The sequence below is a fragment of the Somniosus microcephalus genome, chromosome 5, assembly GCF_052327205.1.
Source record: "Somniosus microcephalus isolate GS21.2 chromosome 5, FLI_Smic_1.0, whole genome shotgun sequence".
NCBI classification, from domain to species: Eukaryota; Metazoa; Chordata; class Chondrichthyes; order Squaliformes; family Somniosidae; genus Somniosus; species Somniosus microcephalus.
This window is the reverse complement of record NC_140991.1, coordinates 9727210-9749271: the sequence shown is the minus strand read 5'-3', so window position 1 is coordinate 9749271 and position 22062 is coordinate 9727210. Positions and strand designations below refer to the sequence as shown.

The following is a 22062-nucleotide window of genomic DNA, read 5'->3' as shown; positions in this document are numbered from 1 at the left end:
AATTCGCGACCACAGGGAGTGGTTGAGGCGAATCGCATAGATGCATTTAAGGTAAAGCTAGATAAACACATGAGGGAGAAAGGACTAGAAGGATGTGCTGATAGGGTGAGATGAAGAGGGGTGGGAGGAGGCTCGTGTGGAGCATAAACACCAGCACGGACCAGTTGGGCCGAATGGCCTGTTTCTGTGCCGTAAATTCTATATAACTGAAATATGACAATCCGGCAACTTCCACGGTTACCTCCATGGGCATGGTGGGATTTGATCTCAATCTCTGGGTTGCTGGTACCGCCTCCTATTCCAATGGGCTATTGGCAGGAGTTTGCTTGTGAGAATTGTGTATAATGTGGAAGCAACTGAGTCTGGTCAAATGCAAAGTCCTTTTGACACGAGGCCTGTTAACAATAACTTGTTTTCTTCCCAGACGCAGATGATCATGCCGTTCCCTTGCCCAAGATTTCCCACTCCTCGATTATTTTTGGGAGCGTTCCCTGGGTTCATGCCGGGAATGCTGTGGCCTGTGGAGGAAGCCAGGCGTGCCGTGGCACTGCGCGACTCCGGGCTATCCGCCGTGGTTAGTGACGCTCCTCGGATGGTGTGGCTTCCCTATCGTCAACCCAGCCCTGAGCTCACAGGATGCGCAAGCCAAGGCTTTGGTGCGGCAGGTCCCGGTACATCTACGCTGGCAGCTCCAGGTGGAGCATCCCATACTCTCGTGGTGCCGTCGGTGACAGCGGCAGAGACTTCCCAGTTGTCCACCTCAGCAGAAGGTAGTTTTTCCGTCGCCGATGGATCTCGAGTGGGGCAGTCCTTCGATTCCCAGATAGCGGAGCACGGGCTGCTTCTCCCACTATTGAGTTCGGGGCCGTTTGGCCTTCCCACCCCTCCAAGTTCTGACGGACATTCGAACAGACCCTTGCTTGAAGGTCACAGTGAGCCACTTGTATCGGCGGAAGTAGCTTCACGCTGTAAGCAGCCGTCTTTCTTGAAGGAAAGGTGCGGCTCCGGTGCGATTCGTTGGCCGTTCTGTGATGAGGAACAGGAGGCACGAGCGTCTCCCAGCAGAGCAGGAGGGAGGGCAGAGGTCGCAAGCGTGCCCGCATGTGACCACATCCTAACGCCTACATTCAGCTTTCATCAGGACTCAGCACAACGAAGGAACTTGAGTGAGTGCGCGAGTGAATCTCACATGGTAACAAGTGCCGACTCGCCAGTGCTGCCGGACGGAATCGCTCCGTTCGATGGGTGCACAACCGCTGCCCAGTCCCTGTCGGCCCGGCCAACCGCTGCGCGAGACAGCAGTAGGGTAGGGACCATGGCACGTGTCGATGAGAACAGTGCAGGCAGCAACCAGACCTCCCGAAGGAGTGACACAAAAGGCTGCTCTCCCAGCAATGGGGAGTCCGAGGCGGAGGAGGCAATGGGTATGGAATGGGCACCTGTGCAAAATGAGACGGCAGCTGATACTGGAGTAATGGATGTGGCAAAAGTGATTGTGTGTGTGGAGCCCCTGCTGGATGCTGATGCACATTTTAACAAGAGTGGAAGTGAGAAAATTGTGACTGAGCCCACAGTGCAAGATGGCACGTTTACAGAGGAGTTACCAGCAGCTTCCGGTCTGGGCACTGAGGGCACCGGTCACACACCAGAAGGCTCCGTGTCCACCCTCAGTGGCTTTTGTAGGGAGCCTGCTATAGTTGATGTGCAGGGAGTGGAGAGTCAATGCCACTTGCTGATCGAAGACAGCTGTCTTAGGCAGAGCAAGCCAGGCAACCCGATAAAGGACTCCAACTTGCTCAATCCTGGTGCTGCTCAATGGCCAGATTGTTCTTCCCAGAAGGATATTGAAAATAAGGAGAAAATGCAAGCTGCAAAGAGTGAGATTGGCGCAACTGGGCTGAATGTACAGACAGAGAGACAATATGATGCCATGGGAGATCTTTCCTTGGTGGATGAAGATCTTGTTGAGTGTAACGCTGCATCTGAAGAGGATTCAAATTGTGCCCAGACTTTGGAGATATTGAGGGAACCTGACGAAAAACCCAGGGATGTTGGTCTGACTAAAGATATTCCAGTGCATGACTTGTTACTTGAAGACAAGCTTACAAGCAGCACAATAGTGTGCGTTGGAAATGAAGAGAAGGGGGTTTTGCGTGAAGAGCCCTTGAGATTATTGGTGGATTCTGACTCTGCAGAGCAGGAGCATCCTTTGAGTGTGGTTGGCGCAAGTCCCAGATCCATGGATATAGAGTTGACTGCTTCTACTGGGGAGTTGATGGGTGCCACCTTGGACGATGACCATCTCATTGAAGATAAGGCAGCTGCAGACGTGAGCAATGACTGCACTCTTACTGTGGGGGCTGCAGGGGAGCCGAGGTCAGCCGGTGATAGAGAGGTGGAGTGTCGACGAGTGGATAGCTTGACAACTGCGGACAGCCCGGCCTTTCCTGCCTCTGAAGAATGGCCGAGTCCTGTAGTAGAATCTGATCTCTTGAGTAACTGTGTGGCACAAGAACTTTCTCCATCTGTGAAGGTGGGACCTCGATATTCACCGACTGGAGAAGCAACGCGCATTGACACCGGCTCGACAGCTGAACGTCTTAATTCAAGTGACTGTGCGCTTGTCCTTGATAAGCTGCACGTTATGGAAACGAGCAACACACTGGGCTTGAGGGCGGAACATCCCGATAACTCTTCGACTGGAGAAATTTTGAGCGTGATTGCAAAGCAGATGGGAAAAGAAGGAAATTTGATTGACCCGGAAGCAAGGGAACCTTCAAGCTCTCTTGCAGAGTCAGAAGTCGCATACGAGCAGGAAGTCCCAGAACCGTCTGCAGGTGCACTTTCTGCATGTATAAAACCGGCGGAAGATGGGGAAACGCTCACTGAAGAATGGTCAGAAGCAGCTTCCGAATGTCTCGTGCTGGATAATTCCTTGCCAAAAGTTGACCATTTCACCCGTGCTCCAGAGACCAAAGATGGGTCGAAATTGGCCGTCGAAACGGCCATGATGGATGCCACCTTGGACGATGACCATCTCATTGAAACGGCCGTGTACAGCCTTCCAGTTGGTACACGCCCAACCACAGACCATTCCATGCCAGGAGCAGCCAGCGCAGACGATAAAAACCCGGCGTGTCTCGACGAGGGGGTGTTGGGCTTTTCTCCTCTTGTGGGACCAGGGCTCGCAGATCCACCCGGAACGCAGGATGAAGTCAGTATGGCCAGTCAATGCGCGGAAGATGAACATTCATGCACGATGCTTGGAGTGGCAACGGGAGCCTTTGGGGGCCGCGAGATGCACAAAAGTACTCCAGGAGATTCCTCCGAACTAGGGGGCGCTGTTGCTTTAATGGAAGATGTGGAAGCCCAAGGTGAACTGAACTCGACTGACCAAAGAGAGCGAGAGACGGGTGATCAATCGCATGAATTGCGCCCAAGAGATGATCTCACATGTGACGGCACACCGTTCCTCCTGGAATGTACAAAGGTCCCGAGCATTCCTGTAGGATCTGTGGTTACAAATGTCGAGCTGGCAGGAGGGTTCTGTCTCGCTGGACTTGTTGTAAGTACTGTGACACTGAAGGAAGGTCATCCCTATGGTGAAGGAGCAGGTTCTGACGTCACAGAGACTTCTGTAATACTTGACCCCACTTTAAGAGTTGATGCCATGGAAGTTGGAGGTCACATTGGAATGGATGAAAGTATGGAAGTTGACCCAGTGTCTGAGTGTGCAGACGGAAATGCGCTCGTGGCATCTGATTTAGCCAACGTCAGTCTAACGTCAGTGGAGAGAAATGCCAGTTCACCGGATACAGAAACCAGCGCGTCACCAGTCGGCTTAGAGTGTGACATTAGCGATAAACTTGTGCCACTCGAGCCATCTGGGACCGAAGACCCTCCCGTTATTAAACGCACGGAGATGCGAGGGCAGGATGTTTTCACTGGCACAGTGACAGCACCCTCTGAGCTGGAGCTAACCTCCAACTCTCTCGCAGCGCCTCACCCGCAGAGCGACCATGCCGCCGCCTCTGCCAAGCCTGAAACCCGTCGAGGTGAAGAAGAGGTGGACGAGAGGCCATTGCCAGAGTCTCCTGCTGTGACAAACACCCTTGGTGAACTTGACGTGACGAGGGAGGAGGAAGGTGAAGGACTTGGTTTGTTGACGCAAGATGGAGATCCAATTAGTGCTCTTGTAAAGTTAGAAGGCATGGACACATCCACAGCGCACAAGTGTGGCGCCGTTCGCACAACTGTAGATCCGAGAGTTCCGTCTTGTACACAGGCAGCAGGAGTATCCTGGCACGTGTCCCTTACTACATTGACACTCGAGGTTAGTGGCACTCCGAGCCCAACCGCACAGACTGAAAGCATGAACCACGCGGCAGTAGAAGAACCCATTGAACGGAGCTGCCATTCGTCCGCAGACGAGCCTCCCCGTGGAGTTCGAGTTTTGAACAGCGCGACAGCCAGCTCGGAAAGTGAAAAGAACTTGCGGTGCGCGGTAAGAACACAAGGCTCGGCGAGTGCGCTCGACCATACTTCAGTCATGAGTGACTGTGAGGTTCCAGGTCCGTCCCAAGCAGAGGGGTCCCCAGTGCAAGGTGTGGCGGACAATCAGCTGGGGCTGGACAGCAGCCTAGTCGGGGAGGGACATCTGACCTCGGGGTATCTAACAACCAACGTACTGTCTGGAGCTGCTGATCTGTTAGGTGTGCCGAGCGATCATTTCATCACTACAGATAAAACAGAGCCAAATGGGAATTCTGTAGGTGAAGAATGGGGGAAATTCCATTCATCCAATAGTTATGTAGCTGATGAACCAGCACAAATGGCGAACAGTAAATCTGAGACAGCAGAAGTGGGAGGCCGTGAACTGTTAAAGATCCAACATGAACGTCAACACACTTTGAGCGTGCCTGGCACTGAAGACTTCAATTTATATTCAGCACCACTGGCTACCTCTGGTCAGGTCGAGGCTGAAGAAAGCCCGGCATCTCCAGTCGGAACCATCCCGCCGTCTTGCTTGACCGCAGGCGATGCCCGGCACGGCAGCGACAATAATCCGGCAACTCTGAGGTATCTAGGGAGGGTCCACGCTTGTGAAAATGTGGCAGAGGTCGAGGGTGAATTTAGCAGCTCTGGGAAAGGAGCCGTCGACTTTCCCGCCTTGCACGGTCCCGCTGCTTCTGCGGAAGAATGTTGCAGAAAGAAAGTTCTCCCTTCTGCTGTCGACGGCGATGGCGACGGTTCTCCGTATAACCGCGCCCAGTTTGATGCTGAAACGCTTCTGGATGAGGCCTCTGCTGCTGCACACTTTGCCACGACGACACTAGCTGAGCAGAGTGTGGCGGTAAACGACTCGGTCTTCGATCCCGCGCTTGAGCCTGTCGCTGAGCGGCGCGGTAACGTAACTCCCTCCGATCCAAGCGCTAAGCTCCCGGCCTGGGAAGCTCGTGGCCCGTTCTTGGGCGTTGCATTTGAGAGAGAATTGGAGTTAAGTGGGGGAAACGAGCAAGAACCAGCCTGGAGTGACAAACGAGGGTGTTTGGATGCAGCAGACGTTGACCAGTTAGAGCAGAGTGTGGCCGGCATCAAAGAGACAGAGGTGAAGGAGGTTGGATTGAGTGAAACCCACACTGATGAGCATCCCCAATTCCCGTTGGATAGCTTGGGAAAGGTGAATGCTGCAGAGACGTTGGAAGGGGAACTTGTTGAAGATGGACCTGCAGAGCCCATCGTCTCTGATTCCCAGAGGACTGAACTTCAAGAGGACGTAATCCAAAGCATAACCTCAGCTGAAGAGCAGAATGAAGAAAATGTGTCTGAAGAGTTAATGGTGAGACATGGTAATGCGGAGAGTGGACACCTGGAATGTTGCAGTCCCTTGCATGGTCAGGACTTGGCGGAAGAATTTAACTCAATGACTGGTACTGAGTTATCTGAACGACTGGATTCACCTCTTGGGGCGGAGCAGGAAGTAGGTGAAGGGTCCATCAAGAGTGATAATACATTCAATGATGGCGTAACGTGTTGGTCAATAGAAAGCAATGAGCCGACTGACCGTGATGATGATGATGAGGTCTGCAGCGACATGTACGCAATGCAAACCGAAGCACATCGCATGTGCACACAGGTTCCAGATAGCCCAGAGGAGAGAGAGGTTTATGTTCCAGTTGCCTCCTCTATCGGCCCACAGCCCCTGCGGGACCCGTTCTTTACTAAAGTTGCGTCCTCTGAGCAAGAAGCTAGTGACTCAGGAAGAGACAATTGGACACCATTAAGCGCTGGAGAGAAATCTGCTCCTGTATCCTCTGAAAAGGAGGAGGGTCTTGCGGATGAAAGGCATGGGGAGACGGAGAGGTCTAAAACCCCAGAGGGATCTGCAAGACCGGTGCACTCCGTGGCACCAGAAGTCCGAGCCAGAGCTTGCCTGGCCGGGATAAGAGCGGAGCTGCTTACGGCATCGCACAGCCCCGATGCAAAGCAGCCGACTCTCCAGCAATGTGGCACGGCAATGCCAAGCGTGACCCTTGTAAAGCCCAAGGCTTTAGAAGCTGAAAGGAGGGACGGTTTGCAGGGTGAGGACTTGGAAGGATTTAACTCTGCGACTGAGTTATCTGAAGGACTGGATTCATCTCATGGGGCGGGGCAGGAAGTAAATGAAGGGTCCATCGAGAGCGTTGATGCAGTTGGTGATGTCGCGCCATGTCGGCCAATGGGAAGCAGTGAGCTGATTGACCGGACTGATGATGATGAGGAGGAGGAGGAAGAGGAAATGGCCTGTGGCAGAGAACAGCTGATCTGCATGCAGGTGCTGGATAGCCAAAAGGAGAGTGAAGTTGCTACTCCAGATCACGAGGAATTGAGCATTGGGACTGATGAAACTAACCTCAATGCTGAACTCATTCCGCCAACTTCACGGGACTGTACGGTTCCAAGAGAGGTAGACTTCAGTCTTATCGACCCAGCAGTTGGGAATGAAGGTGACCCGGGGCAGACATCAGCACCTGTGAAACCCAACGATGGTATATGTGAAGGCGAGAGGATTCCGCAGGACACATCCCCTCTGACAGTTCTCTCTGAAGAGGTGTCTGTCTCGGATGAAGAACCAGCTAAAGACCTTCAGATAGAGGATCAACGGTTGGTGAAAAACCACGACTCAAGTCCAGCGCCTGTCCTGAGAGAGCCTGACCATCTTGAGCAATTAAGATTCTCTTTAGAAGCTGAAGGAGAGCCTCTAGGTTTTGTAGAGGAGCGCAACGCAGATCGGAGAGGGGCCGCAGAAGTAACTCTGTTGGGTGAGACGGGAGTGAGTGCACCGACTGAGTTAGTTGCCCGAACCTTGAGTAGTGTGGGAAATGGGATTGTGATGACACAACCATATTGCCCCAACCTTGCCTCCAAACGGAGAGACTCAAAGAATGACCTGGAACAACGACGTAAAATGGAAAACCAAAATGAAGCCACGTTGAGAAAATGCTCGCCTACAAAAGCAGTGGTTGAGCTGGAAACAGCAAACGTGGCCATCGGTGAATTTGGACAGTTCCGCCAGGAGGCTAACGTCATTCAACCCAACTCCCTCAGCGAAGGACGAGGACCTCTGTTCCCAGAGCCATCAAACTTGGTACTGATTGTCGAGACGCATCAGCGACTACGTGCCAAACCCAAGAATCAACCTGTAGGCACTGGATGGCTAGACGTGGAAGTGGACGCGATGGAAAGGTGTCACCAAGACATTGGGAGGGGCACAGATTTTTCCGAGATGGAAACTGCTGATATAAATAATACAGAGACTGGTCTTGAAGTTGCCTCAACGATAGTCTCATCAAGCCCAGAATATCTGAACCTACAACTTTCAGAGTCTGAATCAGAGAGGGAAGAAATTGCAAGCAGAAAGAGATTAAACGACCCAAGGCATCTTGATTCTCGAGCGTTGAAGAGACCTCATAAAGGGGAAGAGGCGTCGGCTTCAAATTCTGCCACCGCAGGTCCCAGCAAAAGAGCGCATACGTCTTGGCAAACTGGAGCAGACGGGCTTCTACCAGCAGAGGGGCTGAACTCGAGCCTTCTGTCCCTCTCCAAAGAGCTGAGGCAGCATCGAGCCCGGCACGTTGGCAGACTGATTCGACAGTTCTTTGCAGAATACAGAGCCTCTCGGCAGCGTCCCAGCAAAGCGAGACTGGTAAACAGACAGGATGAAGTGACACGGATAGTTAGAGAGTTCTTCAAAACTCACGTGGTCGAACCCGAGACCGTTGATACGTCGCAGCAGAACCTGGAGAATGAGAATTCCTCGGCTGAAGATCAGCATTGCACCTCCGAGAATTCAGAACTTGGGCAAGTGACAAGGGAAGACGGTGAATCGTCGTGTCTGGAAATATCTAAGGGACGGGAGGTGCAGCACAAGAGCCCTTGTCTCATTGCCCATGGGCTTGACTATACACATGTCGATGATGGCACCGCCCTTTCTAGTGCAGCAGAGCCCTCCCCTTCCATCTGTCATTCACCCAATGAGGAGATGAGTGATTCAGAAACATCTCCTCTGGAGGAGGGTGTGAAAATGGAGACCGTCCAAGATAATAGTTGGGCCGACACTTCGCAAATGATCACTTCAGACTCCAGGAGGTCTCCCCACTTCGGTCAAACCACACATGACAGCGCCCAAAGAGACCTTGTCCAGACGCAAGAGAGCTCTGCAAATGATGGTTCTGATCCTTCCTCCTGCCTTGCTCAGGGTACAGGGGCTTATTCGGAGACGGTTGAGGCTCCCAGGGCATGCGTGACGGGATCCCTGTCCCTTCCCCAGCGTTCTCCCAGCACTGATTCCCACGAGGGGTTAGAGGGCGATGGATACGTGGAGTGGGAGAGCCCGGGAGTGAAGGGGTCTCCCAGTGGTGATGATGGAGTGGAGGAGACCGCCTGTGACAGAAGGGAGGATTTGCTACTGGGGTTACCAGTTTCTTCTGATGCACCTCTGAAGCCATTCAGCTCTGCCCTTGTCGAGTGCGATGGAGAGACCAAAACAGATTCGAGGCATTTATCCTCTCTAACCGGTGGGCCTGTTGACTTGGACATTGGTAATGTGGCAGGTGTTTGCCACAATGGCAGACTCGGCTCAGATGTGTCCCCTCCTTCACCTGCTCCGAGCAAGGACTCCTCTTCTGACCCTGTGAATCTTGGTGGAATGGCAGGTCTTAGTGCAGCAGAACCATCAGCTCCTGACCACGATAATCTGGGTCGCAGCGATGATGAGATTGGAAGTCTTAGTGTAACAGAACCATCACCTGACCTCCACAATCTGGGTCGTAACGATGATGAGATTGGAAGTCTTAGCGCAGCAGAACCATCGCCACCTGACCTCCACAATCTGGGTCGTAGCGATGATGAGATTGGAAGTCTTAGCGCAGCAGAACCATCACCTCCTGACCTCCAAAATCTGGGTCGCAGCGACGAAGAGATTGGAAGACTTAGTGTAACAGAACCATCGCCACCTGACCTCCACAATCTGGGTCGTAACGATGATGAGATTGGAAGTCTTAGCACAGCAGAACCATCGCCACCTGACCTCCACAATCTGGGTCGTAGCGATGATCAGATTGGAAGTCTTAGCGCAGCAGAACCATCACCTCCTGACCTCCAAAATCTGGGTCGCAGCGACGAAGAGATTGGAAGACTGAGTGTAACAGAACCATCGCCACCTGACCTCCACAATCTGGGTCGCAGCGACGAAGAGATTGGAAGTCTTAGCGCAGCAGAACCATCACCACCTGACCCCCACAATCTGGGCCGCAGCGATGATGAGATTGGACGTCTTAGAGCAGTAGAACCATCACCTGACCTCCACAATCTGGGTTGCAGCGACGAAGAGATTGGAAGTCTTAGCACAGCAGAACAATCACCTCCTGACCTCCACAATCTGGGCCGTAGCGATGATGAGATTGGAAGTCTTAGCGCAGCAGAACCATCACCTCCTGACCTCCACAATCTGGGTCGCAGCGACGAAGAGATTGGAAGACTTAGTGTAACGGAACCATCGCCACCTGACCTCCACAATCTGGGTCGTAGCGATGATGAGATTGGAAGTCTTAGCGCAGCAGAACAATCACCTCCTGACCTCCACAATCTGGGCCGCAGCGATGATGAGATTGGAAGTCTTAGCGCAGCAGAACCATCACCTCCTGACCTCCACAATATGGGTCGTAGCGATGATGAGATTGGAAGACTTAGTGTAACAGAACCATCACCTCCTGACCACGATAAGCTGGGCCCCAGTGACAATGAGGTCGGAGAGAGATTTCCGAATGCCGTAAGAGGTGGCAGGCCAGATGGACTCCCTGTTGAACCACAGAGCCTCCCATCATATAGTTTGGGAGCGGGAAGTTGCGCTGCAGTGGATCCTGCACCCAGGAGTTGTGCCGAGCCCGTGCCGAGTTTCAGAGGTGACTGCGATTGGAAGCCAGCCGGAGAATGTCCCTTCAGCCACTCGGCCCCTCCCGAGCCGCGGAGAGAATCCAGCGTAGCGGTAAAACCGTCGGGCCGTGGATCAGGGGTGTCGCACGGACGCGGCGGGAAGGAGCGTGAGGCTGGTGCGTTGGCCAAATCCCTTTGTCCGGGTTTCGCGGCCAGCCCATTGCCCAGGTTTGAGGTCGAGCAACTCGCAAGGATGGCACCTCGGAGCGTCGACGCGAAGGGCCCAGTCTGGAGCGAGAGCAGGTCCGAGCTCGAGTGGACGGACGGACTGTGCGTGGGAAGAGAAGTCGCCCTCCGGAAAACTGGAACCGGAGCCGAGGAGAAACCGCACCTAGAAGTGCTGAAAGATTCTGTAACCCGCGGAGGTGGGATCAATACTGACGGGAAGAGTGGGAGACCACGGACTGATTGCTTTACCGGGTCCTGGGAAGACACGGGAAAGGACGGAGAGACAGCGATCCCAGCAACAAACCAAATCAGCTCCGGTAAGGGTTTTATTTTGAATTGCGAATTGAGGGGCCGTGGCTTATGGTGCAACACGTGCTGAGGGGGGAAAGACTCGCCGCTTCTCTCTCTCCGCCCCCTCTTTCTCTCCGCCGCTCTCTCCGCCTCTCTCTCTCTCCGCCACTCTCTCTCTCCGCCCCCCTCTCTCTCCGCCCCCCTCTCTCTCCGCCCCCTCTCTCTCCGCCTCTCTCTCTCTCCGCCTCTCTCTCTGCCCCCTCTCTCTCCGCCCCTCTCTCTCTCCGCCCCTCTCTCTCTCCGCCCCTCTCTCTCTCCGCCCCTCTCTCTCTCCGCCCCTCTCTCTCTCCGCCCCTCTCTCTCTCCGCCCCCCTCTCTCTCCGCCCCTCTCTCTCTCCGCCCCTCTCTCTCTCCGCCCCTCTCTCTCTCCGCCCCCTCTCTCTCCGCCCCCCTCTCTCTCCGCCCCCCTCTCTCTCCGCCCCCCTCTCTCTCCGCCCCCCTCTCTCTCCGCCCCCCTCTCTCTCCGCCCCCCTCTCTCTCCGCCCCCCTCTCTCTCCGCCCCCCTCTCTCTCCGCCCCCTCTCTCTCCGCCCCCCTCTCTCTCCGCCCCCCTCTCTCTCCGCCCCCCTCTCTCTCCGCCCCCCTCTCTCTCCGCCCCCCTCTCTCTCCGCCCCCCTCTCTCTCCGCCCCCCTCTCTCTCCGCCCCCCTCTCTCTCCGCCCCCCTCTCTCTCCGCCCCCCTCTCTCTCCGCCCCCTCTCTCTCCGCCCCCCTCTCTCTCCGCCCCCCTCTCTCTCCGCCCCCCTCTCTCTCCGCCCCCCTCTCTCCGCCCCTCTCTCTCCGCCCCCCTCTCTCTCCGCCCCCCCTCTCTCTCCGCCCCCCTCTCTCTCCGCCCCCCTCTCTCTCCGCCCCCCTCTCTCTCCGCCCCCTCTCTCTCCGCCCCCTCTCTCTCCGCCCCCTCTCTCTCCGCCCCCCTCTCTCTCCGCCCCCCTCTCTCTCCGCCCCCCTCTCTCTCCGCCCCCTCTCTCTCCGCCCCCCTCTCTCTCCGCCCCCCTCTCTCTCCGCCCCCCCTCTCTCCGCCCCCCTCTCTCTCCGCCCCCCTCTCTCTCCGCCCCCCTCTCTCTCCGCCCCCCTCTCTCTCCGCCCCCCCCTCTCTCCGCCCCCCCCCTCTCTCCGCCCCCCCTCTCTCAGAACCCAATAAGAGCAGTATATTAAGAATACACTCAGCTCCATTGAGGAATCCATTGATTCCAATTGTTTCTGGGACAACTGGAATACATTACACAAAAAACAACACGACGAATTAGCCATTCAAAACGGAGACACATGGGAAAACCATTTTGAAAAATTATACCAGAAAAACACACTTAAGCTCAGAGCAATACCAAATATGCAAAAAACTGGAAAAGCTCGAATTGGCCATAAAAGATAACCAAAACCCGCTAGACCACATAATAACTGAAAAAGAGCTATTTGAAAAACTCAAGGACCTGCGACCAGGAAAAGCTTGCGGTGCAGATGGCATCCTAAGCGAGATGATTAAACACACGGACGATAAAATGAAATTGGCTATCCTAAAACTCTTCAACTTGGTTCTGAGTGTCGGTTACTTCCCTGATATCTGGAACAAAGGACTCATAACGCCCATATACAAAAGTGGAGACAAAGTTGACCCAAATAACTATCGAGGCATCTGTGTAAACAGTAACCTGGGGAAGGTATTCTGTAGTATCATAAACAAAAGACTTATAAACTTCCTTGAGGAGCACAATGTCTTGAGTAAAAGCCAAATTGGATTCCTACCAAACTATAGAACATCAGATCATATCTTCACCCTACAGACCCTAATTGACAAACATGTTCATCAAAACAAAAGCAAAATTTTTGCCTGGTTTATAGATTTCCAGAAGGCTTTCGATCCCATCTGGCACGACAGTCTATTCTTGAAACTTATTGAAAGTGGTGTAAGGGGAAAAACATATGATGTAATTAAATCAATGTATACAAACAATAAATCTGTAGTCAAAATTGGAGACAAACAAACAAAATACTTCCCACAGGGGCGTGGTGTGATGCAGGGCTCGCCCATCTCACCGACACTCTTTTAATATTTACATAAATGAATTGGCAAAACTACTTGAACAATCTACAGCACCCGGCCTCACCCTATATGAATCCAAGGTTAAATTCCTCCTCTATGCAGATGACCTAAGAACATAAGAAATAGGAGCAGGAGTAGGCCAATCGGCCCCTCGAGCCTGCTCCACCATTCAATAAGATCATGGCTGATCTGAACCTAACCTCAAATCCTCTATCACTCTCCATCCACCCGAACCCATGTGATCTCCTGGGAGAGGCGAAAAACCAGATAAAAGACCCAATGGCCAATTTGGGAGAAAAAAATCTGGGAACTTCCTCTCCGACCCATCTAGGCGATCGAAATTCGTCCAGGAGATCACTCTGTCCCTATATTTTCTACAGTACTTACCTTCTGTAAAGGCGATCTCCATCCCAGCCAGGAACAGGAATAAAACCATCTCCTGAAATCTAACACAGAATTAGAACACAGTAGGAGCAGAACCAGGCTACACGGCCCCATGGCCCACTCCACTACCCACAGGGCCATGACCATTCCGAACCTAGACTCATGTCCAATTTCCTGCCCGCTCCCCGTAACCCTTAATTCCCTTTACTTCTAGGAAACTATCTATTTCTGTTTTAAATTTATTTAATGATGTAGCTTCCACAGCTTTCTGGGGCAGCAAATTCCACAAATCTACCACCCTCTGAGTGAAGAAGTTTCTCCTCATCTCAGTTTTGAAAAAGCAGCCCCTTATAAGATTATGCCCCCTAGTTCTAGTTTCACCCATCATTGGGAACATCCTCACCGCATCCACCCGATCAAGCCCCTTCACAATCTTATATGTTTCAATAAGATCGCCTCTCATTCTTCTGAACTCCAATGAGTAGAGTCCCAATCTACTCAACCTCTCCTCATATGACCACCCCCTCATCCCCGGGATTAACCGAGTGAACCTTCTTTGTACTGACTCGAGAGCAAGTATGTCCTTTCTTAAGTATGGACACCAAAACTGTATGCAGTATTCCAGGTGCAGTCTCACCAATACCTTGTACAACTGAAGCAATACCTCCCTGTTTTTATATTCCATCCCCCTAGCAATAAAAGCCAACATTCCATTGGCCTTCTTGATCACTTGCTGCACCTGCATACTAACTTTTTGAGTTTCGTGCACCAGGACCCCCAGATCCCTTTGTACTTCAGTACTTTCCAGTTTCTTGCCATTAAGATAATAACTTGCTCTACGATTTTTCCTGCTAAAGTGCATAACCTCACACTTTCCAGTATTGTATTCCATCTGCCAATTCTCTGCCCACTTACTTAGCCTGTCTATGTCCCTTTGCAGGTTTATTATGTCCTCCTCACTCACTACTTTCCCTCCCATCTTAGTATCATCTGCAAACTTTGATATGTTACACTCGGTCCCCTCCTCCAAATCGTTAATATAGATTGTAAAGAGTTGGGGACCCAGCACTGACCCCTGCGGAACACCACTAGTTACTGGTTGCCAATCTGAGAACGAACCATTTATCCCAACTCTCTGCTTTCTGTTAGAGAGCCAATCCTCCACCCACGCCAGAATATTAACCCCCAATCCCGTGATTTTTTATCTTGAGCAATAATCTTTTGTGTGGCACCTTGTCAAATGCCTTTTGGAAGTCTAAATACACCCTGTATGTTACTTCCTCAAAAAACTCAAGGAAATTTGTCAAACATGACTTCCCCTTCATGAAACCATGCTGAGTTTGTCCTATTAAATTATGTTTATCCCAATGTCCCGTTACTGTCTCCTTAATAATGGACTCTAACATTTTACCAACCACAGATGTTAGGCTAACAGGTCTATAGTTTCCAGCCTTCTGCCTACTACCCTTTTTAAATAAGGGTGTTACATTAGCAGTTTTCCAATCTGCCGGGACCTTTGCTGAGTCCAGGGAGCTTTGGAAAATTATTACCAATGCATCCACAATCCCTACCGCCACTTCTCTCAAGACCCTAGGATGCAAGCTATCAGGTCCAGGGGATTTATCCGCCTTGAGTCCCATTATTTTACCAAGTACCACTTCCTTAGTGATTTTAATCGTATTTAGCTCCTCCCCCCCTAGAGCCCCCTGTTTGTCCAGTGTTGGGATATTCTTAGTGTCCTCTACCGTAAAGACTGATACAAAATAATTGTTCAGCGTTTTTGCCATCTCCATGTTTCCCACCATTAATTTCCCGGTCTCATCCTCTAAGGGACCAACATTTACTTCAGCCACCCTTTTTCTTTTTATATAACTATAGAAACTTTTGCTGTCTGTTTTTATATTTTTTGCTAATTTACTTTCATAATCTATCTTCCCTTTCTTAATCAATCTTTTAGTTATTTTTTGCTGTCTTTTAAAGACTTCCCAATCTTCCATCCTCCCACTAGGTTTGGCTACCTTATATGCCCTTGTTTTTAGTCGAATACTATCCTTAATTACTTTACTTAGCCACGGATGGCTATCTTTTCTTTTACACCCTTTTTTCCTCAGTGGAATATATTTTTTTTGGAAGTTGTAAAATAACTCCTTAAATGTACACCACTGATCATGTACCGTCTTACCCTTTAATCTATTTTCCCAGTCCACTCTAATCAATTCCGCTCTCATACCTTCATAGTCTCCTTTATTCAAGCTCAGCACGCTTGTTTGAGATCCAACCTTCTCACCCTCTAATTGAATATGGAATTCAACCATGTTATGGTCACTCATTCCAAGGGGATCCTTTACTAGGACATTTTTAATTAATCCTGTCTCATTACACAGGACCAAATCTAATGTTGCTTGCCCCCTGGTCGGTTCAGTTACATACTGCTCAAGAAACCCATCCCTAATACACTCAATGAACTCATCCTCAAGGCTGCTCTGCCCAATTTGATTTGTCCAGTTAATATGATAATTAAAATCCCCCATAATTATAGCTGTTCCCTTATTACAAGCCTCAACTATTTCCTGATTAATACTCCGTCCAACAGAGTTGCAACTGTTCGGAGGCCTATAGACTACACCCACTCGTGTTTTTTTCCCCTTATTATTCCTTATCTCCACCCAAACTGTTTCACTATCCTGCTCCTTTGACCTAATATCATTTCTCTGTATTACAGTGATTCCTTCCTTTATTAACATAGCCACCCCACCTCCTCTCCCTTCCTGCCTGTCCTTCCTGATTGTTAAATAACCTGGTATGTTTAATTCCCAGTCATGGTCACCCTGCAGCCATGTTTCTGTAATGGCCACAAGATCATACCCATATGTCGTTATTTGTGCCGTTAACTCATTCATTTTGTTACGAATGCTGCGTGCATTCGGATAAAGAACTTTCAAATACGTTTTGTAACACTTAGTTCCTGTTTTTTCCCTTTTTAATACTTTACTTTTTACTCCATACCTTCTGTCCCTTCCTGACACGTTCTGTTTTTTAATTCCCCCACTGCTACCTAAGTCTGTGACCTTCTCCATTGTCATTTCTATTATTTGCTCTCTAGAAACCTCCCCCCCACTAATTAGTTTAAAGCCCTCTCTACAGCCCTAGTTATATGATTCGCCAGGACTCTAGTCCCAGCACTGGCCAAGTGGAGTCCGTCCCAACGGAACAGCTCCCTCCTGTCCCAGTACTGGTGCCAGTATCCCAAGAAGCAAAACCCATTTCTCCCACACCAGCCTTTGAGCCACGCATTTAACTCTTTAATTTTATTTATCCTAGCCAAATTCGCTCGTGGCTCAGGTAATAACCCAGAGATTATTACCAACTAAGGAGGGTCTACAACAGAACCTGGATCTGCTAGAGTCGTTCTGTCAGACCTGGGCCCTGACAATAAACCCCCAAAAAACCAAAGTCCTTGTGTTTCAGCAAAGATCCAGACATCAGGGACCCAGAATAAATTTCACACTAGGAACAACTAAAATTGAACAAACCACTAACTACACATACTTGGGCTTAAAAATCAGTTCTACGGGAAATTTTCATCTGGCTGTGAATGAACTGAAAGAGAAAGCAAGAAGGGCTTTCTATGCCATTAAAAAATCAATCCAAATAGAAATCCCAATTAGCATTTGGCTCAAAATTTTTAAATCAGTAATTGAACCAATTGCACTCTATGGCAGTGAGGTGTGGGGACCGCTAACACAACAAGAATTTGCAAAATGGGACAAACACCCAATTGAGATCCTACATGCAGAATTCTGTAAAAGTATCCTCCGAACTCAAAGGAAAACCGCATGCAGGGCAGAACTAGGCCAATATCCATTAATAATTAGTATCCAAAAAAGAGCCACCAAATTTTGGAAACACCTAAAAACGAGCAACCCCCACTGCTATCATTATGAAGCCCTGAAATGCCAAGAGAGGATCATAAAGAAGAATACCCTCAATCAACTAGTCCTGGGACTCAGTGAAGTAACTACCAACACTACTAACAATAACCAGTCCCAGGACAGTGACATCGTAGCACAGAGAATTCGACCCAACACAATTGTCACTAAGCAAAAGGAAAAATATCTGTCATATTGGGCAGAAACAACAAAAACCCAAAACAAACTCAATTGCTACTTGGCCCTAAACAGACAATACAACATGGCTGAATACCTGACCATGGCAAAGGATCGTATATCTGCTAGGAAACTGTCTATCTCCATTTTAAGTTTATTTAATGTTGCAGCTTCCACAGCTCTCTGGGGTAGCAAATTCCATAGATTTACTACCCTCTGAGTGAAGAAGTTTCTCCTCATCTCAGTTTTGAAAGGGCAGCCCCTTATTCTTAGACTATGCCCCCTAGTTCTAGTCTCACCCATCAGTGGAAACATCCTCCCCGCATCCACCCGATCAAGCCCCCTCACAATCTTATATATTTCGATAAGATCGCCTCTCATTCTTCTGAACTCCAATGAGTAGAGTCCCAACCTACTCAACCTTTCCTCATACGTCAACCCCCTCATCTCCGGAATCAACCGAGTGAACCTTCTCTGAACCGCCTCGAGAGCAAGTATATCTTTTCTTAAATATGGAAACCAAAACTGCACGCAGTATTCCAGGTGTGGCCTCACCAATACCCTGTATAACTGCAGCAAGACTTCCCTGTTTTTATACTCCATCCCCCTTGCAATAAAAGCCAAGATTCCATTGGCCTTCCTGATCACCTGCTGCACCTGCATACTAACTTTTTGTGTTTCATGCACCAGGACCCCCAGATCCCTTTTTACTGTAGCACTTTGCAGTTTCTCTCCATTTAGATAATAACTTGCTCTTTGATTTTTTCTGCCAAAGTGCATAACCTCACACTTTCCAACGTTAGATTGCATCTGCCAAATCTCTGCCCACTCACTTAGCCTGTCTATGTCCTTTTGCAGGTTTTTTATGTCCTCCTCACCCACTGCTTTCCCTCCCATCTTTGTATCGTCGGCAAACTTGGATATGTTGCACTCGGTCCCCTCCTCCAAATCATTAATATGGATTGTAAAGAGTTGGGGTCCCAGCACTGACCCCTGCGGAACACCACTAGTTACTGATTGCCAGCCCGAGAACGAACCATTTATCCCAACTCTTTGTTTTCTGTTAGATAGCCAATCTTCCACCCATGCCAGTATATTACCCCCAATCCCGTGATTTCTTACCTTGATCAGTAATCTTTTGTGTGGAACCTTGTCAAATGCCTTTTGGAAGTCCAAATACACTACATCCATTGGTTCCCCTTTATCCACCCTGTATGTTACATCCTCAAAGAATTCGAGCAAATTTGTCAAACATGACTTCCCCTTCATAAAACCATGCTGACTCTGTCCTATTAAATTATGTTTATCCAAATGCTCTGTTACTGTTTCCTTAATAATGGACTCCAACATTTTGCCAACCACAGATGTTAATTTCAATTGTGCTGTTACCCTTATTTTTCCTTCCGCAGTTTCTTTTGCTGAAGATGGGATGGAGGTGGAAGGTTGTGCTGCCGTTGTTTGTGCAGACAGTGGCTCTGACAGGAGTCCCGTGTTGGCATACTGGACAAGGGATAGTGATTACGCTGCATCGTTGGCCGTGTGCCATCGCAAGGAATGTCACCGCAACTCCCTGCCCCTCATGGAGACCCGGGTGGCTCCGACGCAGAGTCCTGCGGGAACGGAGACTTCCCTTCAACACCGTGCGGCGTGGCAGGCTGAGCCCAGTCCCAAGAACGTTGAGGCTGGCGCCAGTGGCTGGCACGCTGCGCCCAATTGGCCGAGCACGGAGAGCCCTCCCCTTCCCCCGCGGGTGCCATCGGCCAAAGGGCACCTTTCCCTGCAGGCAAAGAGGAGGAGGATCAGCGAATTGGGCGAGGGGACTGGTCACCCCACGTGGCAAATGACCGCCCCATCTCTGCCCCTCGAGGACGAGGGTCCCGGCGCGCCGATCGACCACGTGATCCTCATCAGCGACAGCGAGGACGAGGCACCGCCAAGAGCCATCAAAGAGGAAAGCGAGAGTGACGAGGAGGTCGGAGGTCGCCCGTGTTGCGGTGGGGCTGGAGCCGTGGCCCCACCAGCGCCCGGCTACCCACCGCCGCCCGGCGCACGCGGCGGGGGGAGCGTTCTCTCCCAGCGCTTGTCGGGCGTCGCTCACCCCGCCGGAGCCTCATGTCGTGGCGGAGCCTCTCTCGCTCACTCTGCCAGCGACTCAGGGAAGAGCGTGCCGGAGCCAAGTGCTGCATCTTTGCTCCGCGAGGAACCTGGTGCCGGGTATGGTGGTCTGCGGATTTCCGGTTCTCCCCCCATCGAAGTCCTGCGCCCCTGGAGTCAGCGACCAAATCCGAGCTTGTCCTTCAGGCCCTTGTGTAAACCCGAACCTTGTGTTAATCTCTCCGAGGCTCGGCTCCAAAGTTGCCCCTTACCATCCCCGGAGCCACCGTCTCTCGCCAAACTCCAGTACGCGAGGCTTCCCGATAAACTCCTGCTTCCGTACAGTTTTGATGATGAGGATCTGTTCCCACCGCCCGAGCTCGACTACGTCCTGGATTCCCCGAGGTATTCGGATAGTGAGGGTTCCCAGCTCGGCTCCTCCAGCTTCCGGAAGCGATCGGCCGACTCTCCGGGCTCTGATTCCGCATTTAATGGTGGCCGGCCTCCCGCAGAGCGCGGAGACGGGAGAGGCTGGGCCGGATTCTACCCGTCCCACAGCGACTCAGATCCCTGTCCCGGTTGGGACCCGGCCCCAAGTGAAGTAAGGATTCCCTCTCGCCCGAGACTCGAGGGTGGCTCAGAAGGAGCTGGCGGAGGTCGCCTGGGGTCGGAGTTTCCGGAACGCTGGGATGGAGCCAATGATCCATTGGGTAAGAACAATCTCAGACTCCATTTCTCAATCACTGATCCCTATCCCCCCCCACCCTCACTGCCAAGTGTGAGGACGATGTGGACCACTTTACCTCTGAGATCAAGGTGCAGACTCCACTGCTGCCTCCCTCCCTCCTCACACCAAACACCCCCACAACAAAGCCCACCCACTCCCCCCACACCGAACTCTTCCCCCCCCCCCCCCCCCCCGCACCGAACTCCCCCCCGCACCAAACACCACCCCCCCCCCCCCCCCTTGCACCGACCCTGCCCCCGGACACCATACGCCAGAACAACCCTCCTGTAAAACACGTTATTGAACACCCGAAAATCCACACGCCCTCCATTTACTGCCTTCCCTTTACCCAATTTTCTTCAAAAAAATCCTCATTAAACGTGTCACCTTCAGCTAATCTGTGCTGGTTGTCCTTGATCAGCTCGCGCCTTTATAAATGCTTACCAATTTGATCTCGTGATTGATTCTAAGAGTTTGTCTCTCTCACCCCCTTCCCGCCACTGACGTTAGACTAGCGGGTCTATAGTGAGACTGTTTATCCTCCTCCTCTCCCTTGAACAGAGATGTTACATCAGATACACTAACCTTTGAGTGAAGAAGTGCTTCCTAATTTCACCCCTGAACAGCCTGGCTCTAATTTTAAGATGATGCCTCCTTGTTCTGGATTTCCCCACAAGATGAAATAGTTTCTCTCTCTACCCTGTCAACTCCTTTTATCATCTTAAACACCTCGATCAGATCACCCCTCAACTGTCTAAACTCAAGGGAATACAACCCAAGTTTATGCAACCTGCCCTCATAATTTACCCTCTAAGGCCTGGTATCGTTCTGGTGAATCTGCGCTGAACCCTCTCCCAGGGCAATATATCCTACCTGAGGTGCGGGGCCAAGAACTGAACCCAGACAGGGTCTGACCAGAGCTTTATACAACTGAAGCATCGCTTCCTGCCCTTTGTAATCCAGACCCCTCGAGATAAAGGCCAACATTCCAACAGCCGTTTGATTATTTTTTTGTACCTGTCCACTAGCTTTCAGTGATTTGCTACTCGGTCTCCCAAATCCCTCTGCTCCTCCACTGTTCCTAACCTCTCACCATTTAGAAAATACTCTGACCTATATTTCTCAGATCCAGAGTGGATGACCTCACATTTTCCACGTTGAACTCCATCTGCCCCAGTTTTGCCCACTCACTGACTCAGTCTCTCTGTCTCTGCCCCTTTGCAACTTCCTGCTCCCATCTACACACCGCACCGTGCCTCCTAACTTAGTGTCGTCAGCAAACTGGGAGACACAACCCTCTATTCCTTCATCCAAGTCACTGATTAAAAATGGTCAAAAGCTGAGGCCCCAGAATTCTTTTAATACTGACTTGGATAGAGAACTGGTTGGCAGACAGGAAGCAAAGAGTTGGAATAAATGGGTCTTTTTCCGAGTGGCAGGCAGTGACTAGTGGGGTACCGCAGGGATCGGTCCTCGGACCCCAGCTATTCACAATATATATTAATGATCTAGACGAGGGAACTAGATGTAATAGCTCCAAGTTTGCAGACGACACAAAGCTGGGTGGGCGTGTGTGCTGTGAGGAGGATGCCGAGAAACTCCAGGATGATTTGGACAGGTTGGGTGATTGGGCAGATGCAGTATAATGTGGATAAATGCGAGGTTATCCACTTTGGTAGCAAAAACAGGAAGGCAGATTATTATCTGAATGGCAATAGATT

General features: G+C 51.0%; 1 protein-coding gene across 1 annotated transcript in view; it reads left to right on the top strand.

The window, feature by feature from the left end:
- LOC147116867 (uncharacterized) overlaps nucleotides 1-22062 on the top strand; it is a 128597-nt gene that overhangs the window by 29285 nt on the left and 77250 nt on the right. The window contains exons 7-8 of the mRNA XM_085987181.1: nucleotides 425-10958; nucleotides 18930-20324. Coding sequence (XP_085843307.1) covers nucleotides 425-10958; nucleotides 18930-20324 — 11929 coding nt within the window. The remainder of the gene's footprint in view (nucleotides 1-424; nucleotides 10959-18929; nucleotides 20325-22062) is intronic.